The 10,000-nt window shown below is 44.8% G+C and overlaps 1 protein-coding gene across 2 annotated transcripts in view; it reads right to left on the minus strand.

The window, feature by feature from the left end:
* Positions 1–10,000, minus strand: part of LOC135102636 (protein gustavus-like) — a 76,604-nt gene that overhangs the window by 14,965 nt on the left and 51,639 nt on the right. For both annotated transcript variants that reach the window (XM_064007922.1, XM_064007921.1), the window contains exons 2-3: positions 8,074–8,290; positions 5,725–6,136 (exon numbers count right to left, since the gene is read on the minus strand). In XM_064007922.1, the coding sequence (XP_063863992.1) occupies positions 5,725–6,136; positions 8,074–8,290 (629 nt within the window). The remainder of the gene's footprint in view (positions 1–5,724; positions 6,137–8,073; positions 8,291–10,000) is intronic.

Below are 10,000 nucleotides of genomic sequence, written 5' to 3' on the forward strand. Positions count from 1 at the left end.
ACACACACACACCTCACACAGCTGACCGATTCGCAGACACCACAGCCTCGCCCTTCACTCCAAACGGCCAACAAAAACAAACACATATGATCGCGTGGATGAATGAACGAATAGACAGGTCAGTAAATAAATAAAATACAGATAGGCAGACAGAAAGAAAGAAAGCAGTGAGAGGGAAAAACTATCGCTAGAATTTTGCCAGTCACGCTTCGGTTAACCATTCATTTTTGTGTCGTTCGGAGTCTGTGTGTATTGTATTGTGTTGTGTTGTATGGACAGCGTCACTTTACTTAACCCTCGTCCCCTTACCCAGCCTTTGTTAGGCATACAACTGCCTACAATGGTATTAGAGTGAAGCCCAGAATAGACACTTCACTGCCAGACGACGATATGAAGTCACACATGCGAACTGACGTCAACGATACGAAGTGGAAACAAAAAACGACCTAAGTTCTCAGAAAGAAAACGTGTTCCTGCAGATCTGCGCGGCACATGACTTCTGAGAGAGAGAGAGAGAGAGAGAGAGAGAGAGAGAGAGAGAGAGAGAGAGAGAGAGAGAGAGAGAGAGAGAGAGAGAGAGAGAGAGAGAGAGAGAGAGAGAGAGAGAGAGTTGGTGTGTGTGTGTGTGTGTTTTATCCGTGCTGCCCTGGGGGTGACTAGTGCAGCGTCACACAATGAAGCACGCGAGGATCAGCTGTGTGTGTGTGTGTGTGTGTGTGTGTGTGTGTGAGAGAGAGAGAGAGAGAGAGAGAGAGAGAGAGAGAGAGAGAGAGAGAGAGAGAGAGAGAGAGAGAGAGAGAGAGAGAGAGAGAGAGAGAGAGAGAGAAAGCGCCACTCACCAGTCTTCCTCCCACCCATCCCGCCTCTCCCCGCCACCCTCCCATGACTCAGGCCGTCACAAGAACACCGTAGAAGGACTTCCCCGAGATGCCCACACCACCATCGCCAGCCTATGCCTCGCCGCGCCTCTGCCCAGCGTCCTCCCTTAAGGCATAGCTGGCGGGGTCGCGGGGGAGGAGCGGCGGATGAGGCAAGGCAGCGAGGCGGCGGAGCGGCCCTCAAACAGCTGTGTTGAGGTGGGCAGTGGTAGTGGACGCTCCCTAGTGGAAATTGACGCGATGGCAGGTGGCGGGGTTGGCAGGCGTGGCCATGACGTCATTCTGGCAAGTGGCCAAGGAGTGGGCCATTCAGTGTGTATGTACGTGTGTGTGTGTGTGTGTGTTTTAGTTTCTCCTATGAGTAGATGACTGATAATGTTTGTATGACTAAACTAACAAGAATTTTCTCTCTCTCTCTCCCTCTCTCTCTCTCAGTGACGGATTCACACTATGCGATTATTTTTAAAAGGGAGAGGGAGGTGGGGAGCTTTGACGGGGTTGAACCATCGAGGCCTGTGCTTCAGAAGGCATCCCCTCTTCCTACTCCCATGGGGCTTCCTCCTGTACCACTATTCCCCAGGGACTTTTCAAAAAATGCACCTCTAGAGGGTTCCTCCCCAGGTGTATTTTTACACACGAGAACGCCTCCCCCATTCCCCTGTGCGCCCTATGTTCCCTGGTGCCCGTATCCTCTGCCAAGAGTACCTGTCTGCTGAAGGGGTGTGATCAGGGTGTGTATGGATGACTATGGAACACTACCTCGCCCCTTTCTGTCTACTGAAGGGGTGTGATCAGGGTGTGTAGGGATGACAATGGAACACTAACTAGTCCCTGTCTGTCTATTTAGGGTGTGTATAGGGGTGATTAGGGAACACTGCCTCACCCATTGAGCCCCTGTAGCCCAACACACTGCATGGTATATCAAGGTACAGTGGTCACTAGTGTCCAAATAAAGAAATTTCTTTTTGTTCCCATCATTCCTTTGTTGTATTTGGTCACCTTTACAAGAATCAATTAAATACCTGGACATTATAATAAGCTCACTGCTACATAATATAAGAATTCTTGGATGAAATCATCTTACAACACTGTCCAGTAACCTTCAGTGTGTTCTCCTCCTCTCCTTGCAGTGGCAGGAACCACCTGTCTATGGCTTTCCTGACAGCACTGACCACTCTCAGCCTGGCAAGCGTGTGACAGGCAGTGTGTGGTGGTGTCATTCAGTTAAGTAAGGTTTATGAGGTGTGAACACCCTACAAGGTTGCCAAACATCCAAAATAGTGCTGACCTTGATTAAATTTGCCTTCTGGCACATCAAAGAACTCTGCACTAAACACTTAGGAGGTATATTTTCCATCACAGAGCCTTGTATGTTACATGTGTGGCAGCAGCAATAAATATTATCTATATCTGAGAAGATATCATTATTATCTTTATTTTATTACATACAAATGGTGCAGCTGTAAATAGTTCTTACCATTTATACATGAACAATTTGCATGTTGTTAGAAATCTATCAATCCTTTTCTGGTCACAGGTGTCCCCAGCATGCCAGGGACCAGCGTGCACCAGCCAGCCTTCCCCAGCGTGCCCTCCACACAGGGCCAGCCACAGGCTACCTAAGTATTTGTCACCAGCCCTCCTGGCTTGTCATCAGCCCTCCTTGCCTTCAGCTGTTCCTCTTCCAATTAACTGTGCCTAACAAGAAGATATTTCATCAGTGAATGTTTACAACAACTGACTGTTTGCTCCGACTCATCAAGAGGGCATGACGTGAACTATGGGACCACAGCTTTTACTGCTGGTGAGTGTTTCATCTAACTCTGGTGACTGCTGGTGACTAACAACTCTGTGTAGTGCATCACTTAGGAGAGATAGTAGTAAAACACGTCCAGTAATAATAAACTGCTTGTTTCTGAATCAGTTGTAGCATAAAAAATATGATTTATTGTGAATTACTGAGCTGATCCACCTGTGACACAGACCCAAGGATATCTGAAACTGTATCTGTCCTTCATCACAACACACAGCATGGCAAGTTACCAGACTGCCAGCACACATACTGTAATTGACTTAGTGCCAGCAAAATTTTTCTCCCTTCATATTTCAAAGTTTAAATATAATCCACACAAAACATTTACATTTATTTACTTTCTCAATTGTCTGCCCATTCAATCTGATTTCACACTCCTTGCATTCTGTCCTCACCAGCTTTTTTCCTTTTTTTCATTAATCTGGTATATGAATCCAGAATATGACAAATACCTTTAATGCTACAAGGGTTAAGATCCTTGATATGCTGACTTTTGGTGTCTTAGCAGGATCACTGATGGGCCACAGTCCCTCAGCTTAAGTCCAGCACCTACACTCCCTGCTGGGGTTACAGAGTGACAGAAGGTGATAACTGTCTCAACCCAGCAGGAGATTTTGCAACTCTAAATTTCTACAGTCAACAAATCTACAAACAGGCAAAAAATTACTCATATCTCAATCTATCATCTCTCTGTCTCTCTCTGATGCCTCACTCCCACTGGCAGCATCCTGCAAGGAGGTAGCCATGGCAGAACAACCTCCACCTCTCCCTATCCAAACATTCCCCTCTTGTTTGTTGAAGCACCTGGCCTCTACTAAAACCTCTCTTACCTGTGTACTCCTTTGCTCAATCCTTCCATCTGCCAAGTGGCCTTCCTCTCCTTTTAGCACCTTTAGCTTCACTTGCATACACTTCCTTTTACAAATTCTTTGCTCTTTATCTCTCATCTCAGTGTGTTTCTTTCCACTCATTCAAGCACTCCACAACTTACACTTGTACAGGTGCTCACACCACATATCTCCTGCACACTCTCATTGCTCTCACCCTTCCATCCTGTCCCTCTCAGATAACTCAATTCCACAGCACACTCTTGATTATTGCAGCCTATTCCAAGACCAAGTTTCTGATCTGTAATTCTATCTACAACCATGGTCACATTTCTATCTTTTATGGTTCCTACAGGTGATTTTATGATGCCTACTTTTCACAACCCTCTCTGTTCCATCCATCTCATGATGTACACCTAACTCTGTTCCTACACACCTTAACTCACCTCCTCCATTTTCTCCCCTCCCATCAACACCTCACCCTATAAAGCATCCTGAAGTCATACACCTCCATTTCTCTCTTCTCAAACACCAGCACTGAACTTTTCCCAGCATTCATCTTCAGTTTCCATCTCACCCACATCTACAGAAAGGTCCACCACATTCTGTAGTTCCCTTTCACTCCCTGCTAACAAGACAGTATCATCTGCAAGCAGATGTTGCACTACAGCCCATCCCATTCATATGTTTCAGCCTCGCACCAACATTTCTTACTTCAGCTTTCACCTTCCTCAAACAGGCATCCACAAAATGATCAAACAACCACAAAGACAGCACACATCCCTGTCTCACTCCTGTTCCTAAGTGAGTCCCTCTCCTATCTCTCCCACCACCTTAACACTTATCTCAAATACACAGTAAATGGATGCAATTGCTGTGACTATAAATAGTGAATGTCTCCTCTGTTCTTGGTACAGGAAGCAGGTCCTCTTATCACAAACATACTTCTTTCTTATATGAAAAATTAAAACTGTGATGCCATATTAAATACAGAATCTATGTTCTGTGCCAGGCCGACAGTCTTGCAAAGGGATGAGTGAGACATGGGCTCATATTTTGAAATACTTTGGGTTTACATAAGAACTATTTAAAAGGCCAAAGAGATGATGTGTTGGGTTCTCTAGAGTGTTTCTTCCACTGATGGCACAGTCCTTATTAAACAATCACTATGGTGCAGAAGGCTGTATCCTTGTTAAACTTTCCCAAAAATCATGAAAATCCTTTTGGAAACTCAAACAACTTTCACAAGAGCATGTTGAAAATATTTAAAAGGCCAAAACATGAGTATGCAGGCCAAGGTGTTACATGTACAGACTGCTTCATGATCACAGCCAGAAGTATGTCCTCACACCTCAGGGAAGGGACAGGATTGATCCCCCACACCACAATGCATGAGGGTCAGCTATGCAGTATGGAGTGAAATACTAATGCCTGATGCCTTGGAAACGTTAAGGGTCAAGTTTTACTGTTGCATTTTGTAATGGTAATGAAGCAAAAAGGAGGAAGCAGACTTGCAGTTATTAAGGTCAGAAAGATATGTAAAGATGATGTTCTCCTTTAAGGAACAAAGTTGTGAAGGAATGTTCCTGGAAGTAGGTGAGTGTAAGCATGTAAAACCTTGTTTGGGCCACCTGCCTTCACACCTACTTGTCTGGCATAAAGATACACAGACAAAGGACTTTTTCTAGGAAACTTGCTATAATGGAGAGAGAGAGAGAGAGAGAGAGAGAGAGAGAGAGAGAGAGAGAGAGAGAGAGAGAGAGAGAGAGAGAGAGAGAGAGAGAGAGAGAGAGAGAGAGAGAGAGAGAGAGAGTATATGGCATAAGTTGTATTATTTGAAATATGTATGTGAAAACATTGTAAGCTATAGGTCACAGTATGTTGTAAAAGTTTTTTCTTTTCATTTACCCCTGGCCACAATCAAGTGTGGGGAAGCACCAGCAAAAAACAATGTGAACAGGAATCCAGTTCAATATAAAACACTATAGAACACTGATGAATAATTCCAAACAAAAGAGTAAAGTGGCCACTGTGTGCCCAATACCACAATGTTTTCTTCAAATGGTGTTCTTTAAAGCAGACATTCCTTTCACTCACAGCCACAATGCTAAAAGTCTTCATTTGTTTTGCCTTTGAAGAGCTTTGTGCTGCAGAGCAGAGCCTTGCTGGGACTCTTCAGGAGACACAAAAGGAGGAGAGTACTCACCTGTAACTTTTTGCCCCATACTCATCCGGTTACGTCGGGGTCCTCGGGAGCTGTGACGCTGGTTGGGGTGGTGGTGGTGGTGGTGGTGGTGGTGGTTATGGTGGTGATTGTGGTGGTGGGCAACAGCTGCAGCAGCAGCTGCAGCAGCAGCAGAGGACCGGGTGGAGTAGGGTGGAGGTATGTCGTGGTTGTTGTGGTGGTGATGGTGGTGGTCGTGGGGGAGGTGGGCGTGGCTACGACCAGTGGTGGTAGCGTTGTTGGTGGCAAGGTTGTTGGCTGCTGCAGCAGTGTCGTGCTGCTGCTGCTGGTTGGTGTCTAGGGCCGGGGCACCACTCTGGTCTGCCTTGGGACTGGCGTTGTTGGTGGTGGTGCTGCCCTGGGTGGTGATGCCCACACTGGCCCCCTTCCCACCCTGTGTGACCAAGAAACAACATGAGTACACCAACACACTACTGGAACACACACTGGACCACTGTAATGCTCAGCCAACAGTATAGTCATTGGCTGTGTGAGAATATGGTAAACACTTTGCATTTCTTAAAACTCTCAGGGAAAAGAACATGAAAGAAGGATCTTCTTATATTCCTGTCCTTGTATGCCCTAGTCCTCTCACTCTTCTCTCACTTCCCTCCACCACATACACCACACCACCACTTTGTCCTGTAGCATGTGAGAAGGAAAGGTGAGAGGAGGATGAAAGGTGCAAGGAGGGTATTCATATACATATATCATAAGAATACATAAACAACTGATGTCAGTACTGTAAATAACACTTCAAAGGAATGCTAATGCTGGATGAAGCAGGAAAGTAATCTTGACAGTCATAATGACTGTTCAATACACAGTGTTGAAGACACTGGACTCAAAGACAATTAACAATAATATGTGACATTTATGAAGGTGAGAGATACAGTTCACAACATCCATGAAGACCAAACCACCAGGGCCTGCACCAGCTACCCCATCCCTGCCTCAGTGTGTAAATATTGCTTTGTCACCTGGCTTGTAAGGCAGTTCTTTAAGCATTTATTCTGAGTGAGACTGCTCAACATGTGATAGAGATCAATGTAGAGCACAGTAAATACAATAACTGATTAACCCCAAACACCATATATTTTCAGAATTCTGCAAATGCAAATTCAATTATCCAATCTGTGGATTACAAAATTTGTACAAAAAAAAATCTTTAAACATCAAGGACCCACAGCACCAATGTTTTCATTCAAATCTAGTGACAATGCTTGCTGGCAGGAAGTCATTACAGTGAGCCGAGCATGAGCTGTGTTCCTGTGAGCCACGAGTCAGGAGCCTCTCTTTGCCAGGTGAGCAGCACCTTGCAAGTGTTTTGTGAGTGCTGTTATCCACATCACCTTCATTACAACACCATATATGTCTTTCAACAACACCTCCAGGAAGACTTGATTACAATGAAGAGTTCATGGGAAATTTAAGAGGTTGGTTTTCTTTTAGCCACATGAGGTCTAATGAGCTAATAAGGTGAGGTGAGAGGAAAGGGTGTGCCTGCTGTGGTGTAGCAGGGTGCCCAGCTGTACTGTCAGGCCCTGGTGTGGAAACTGGAAGACGTGCTGCACAGCTCACCTCCATGCATTGTGATGCAGTGTGCACCAGTCTTCTCTACCCTTAACCTAGAAGCTCAGATCTAAGGAAATGCTATGGATGCATATTCACATGCAGCCACTCTGTGTTGGCTACTCTCTTTAAGGGAATGTCAGTCTGACTCTATCCATAAAACAAACTGAACCAGGGTAACATAACACAACCTTGTTTCACACCTACATGTGTTCTCAAACTTTCACCCACTTCTCCTTTCACTTTTACTCATGAACAGCAGAACAGCAATCTGCAGAATGCTTTCGCTCCATCTGATATGTGGAGTGTGAACCAAGAGTCAGTGACGAGGAAACAAGAGAAGCTTCATCTCAAGCACAAAAACATGAGTTGGGAAACAATACACAGAGGTGACCACACCTGCACTCACTTATCTCCAAATAACTTTACTACTCAGCCTTGATCTCTGAGTGAAGATTCTTGCATATTTTAATTCTTATTTCTCTAACTCCTGATCGTCCCTTCCAAGGGCCACAGCATTACTGCAATTGTGCAGACTACTGTAGAATAGGTTTTCTCTGAAGATTTGCAATATAACTAATAGTAAGAAATCCTGAGCATGAATCTTCCCTACAATGAACAAGCTTCTGTGATAAAATTCTAACCACTTTGTGTCAGTCACAGATTATGAGAATATGATCTTTTTAACACACAAGAAAATACAAGACATGACAACCAGCAACGGCCAGCGTGTCCTGAAGAGCAGCCACACGTGATCACCTTTGGCTTAGTGTTGTGGTGGTGGGTGTGCAGCGGCCTGCTGTGGTGCCTGCGGGGCCGGCCTACTGCGGCAGCTGAGGCTGAGGACTGCTGGGTGGCGTACCGAGGGGACCTCCTCACTGCTAGGGTAGCTCCTCCTGCTGCTGCCGCTGCTGCCGCTGCTGCTGCTGCTGCTGGGCCCCCTCCACCTCCACTCCCACACCGTTTACCACCGTACCTGCAACACAACCTTCACTTAGATCCCACACTACATTCTTCCATTTACTTAAATGAGAGTGCAAGACAGTGTTTGTTTAGGAGAGTCATATACAATGCAATCTCTCCTGACATAAAAAACAATGCTGTTAATTTTAAGAGAAGGTAATGGTGAGCCTTATAAGCCTAATGGGGTTCAATAAGATGTGTTCAGTGACTCACCAGGTCAGGAGCCACCAATGCTTCAGCCCTGTACTCTTAAAACACTTTGCCTTCTTATAAGGACTGTTTTCAAAGGTCACAGAGATGATTAGTCATTCTCACAATATTTCCTTCCATTAATGATGCAGTCCTTGTTAAATTACATCTAATCATGACAACACTCTTGAAATAACCAATAACTTCCACCAGAGCCTGTTGTAAATAACTGAGGTAAGGCCCTCTACTCAGAGGCTTTCCCTCAATGTGAAGCTCTGTGATCTGCTAAGAATCCATCACTTGCCAGGTCTTGTAAGGAGACCACCACCACCACCAACACAGCAGAGGGCTTACAACTGATGGGAAATCACAAGACACAACAGTACAGACCATGGTAGCTTACTACACTTATGACTGACTATAACTATGTAAATGTACTGTACATGTTGAAGGTCTTACAATATGTTTACTGTTGCATCCTCTTGTAACACAACAGTGACAGGAGACACAAGGACTCATCTCACTGACTTATGGGAGTGTTTTGCATTCCTTGGCTGCCATGAATATAACACAGCATGCTTGCAATCTGACATTCCCAAGTGTGACTTGTTAAATATTTCATGCCAGGTCACGAATGACTGAGAATGTGAACACACACACACACACACACACACACACACACACACACACACACACACACACACACACACACACACACACAATACACAAAACTGAGTATTATAAAAGAAATACGTATTTTCCTACTGATATACCCATTGCTTGAAGTGAATTATATACGAGTAGAGGTAGAAAATACGTACATCAACTGGGAGAAAACACTGAAAAAGAAAAACAAAAACAAAAACAAAAATGAATAAGTAAAAAGGTACAGCTTCCTTCACAGAAACATTATTGGACTAGAAGAAGTGGCAATGTCAAGGAGTTTAGGTTTATCAAGCGAAGGAAAGTTTTTAGAGAAAATTACACCTTTATCTCTCTCTCTCTCTCTCTCTCTCTCCCTCTCAAAAAAAAAAAAAAAAAGTTTAGAAATAGAGAGAAATTAATAAAAAGGAAACATGATAAAAACCGAGAGAGAGAGAGAGAGAGAGAGAGAGAGAGAGAGAGAGAGAGAGAGAGAGAGAGAGAGAGAGAGAGAGAGAGAGAGAGAGAGAGAGAGAGAGAGAGAGAGAGAGAGGAAAAAATAATGTATACTGGAGATAAAGAACGAAGACAAGGGCAAGGCAAGCAATGAGACAAAGATGACGAGGAAGAAGAAAGACGACGACGACGACGACGACGACGACGACGACGAAGAAGAAGAAGAAAAAGAAGAAGACGAGAACGAAAATGACGATAATTACCAAGAAGATGAAGACGACGAAGACAAGGGCAAAGAAAACGAAGAAGACGACAACACTGGCTTAGCTGACGTGCACTACTCACGACTCACGACCCCCGCTATGACGACCACCCCCACCATTGCTACCACCACCCGCGTCGCCTTGTTCTCCCCTCCCTCCCCCACCCCGCCGGC

Source organism: Scylla paramamosain, chromosome 8 (genome assembly GCF_035594125.1).
Source record: "Scylla paramamosain isolate STU-SP2022 chromosome 8, ASM3559412v1, whole genome shotgun sequence".
NCBI lineage: Eukaryota > Metazoa > Arthropoda > Malacostraca > Decapoda > Portunidae > Scylla > Scylla paramamosain.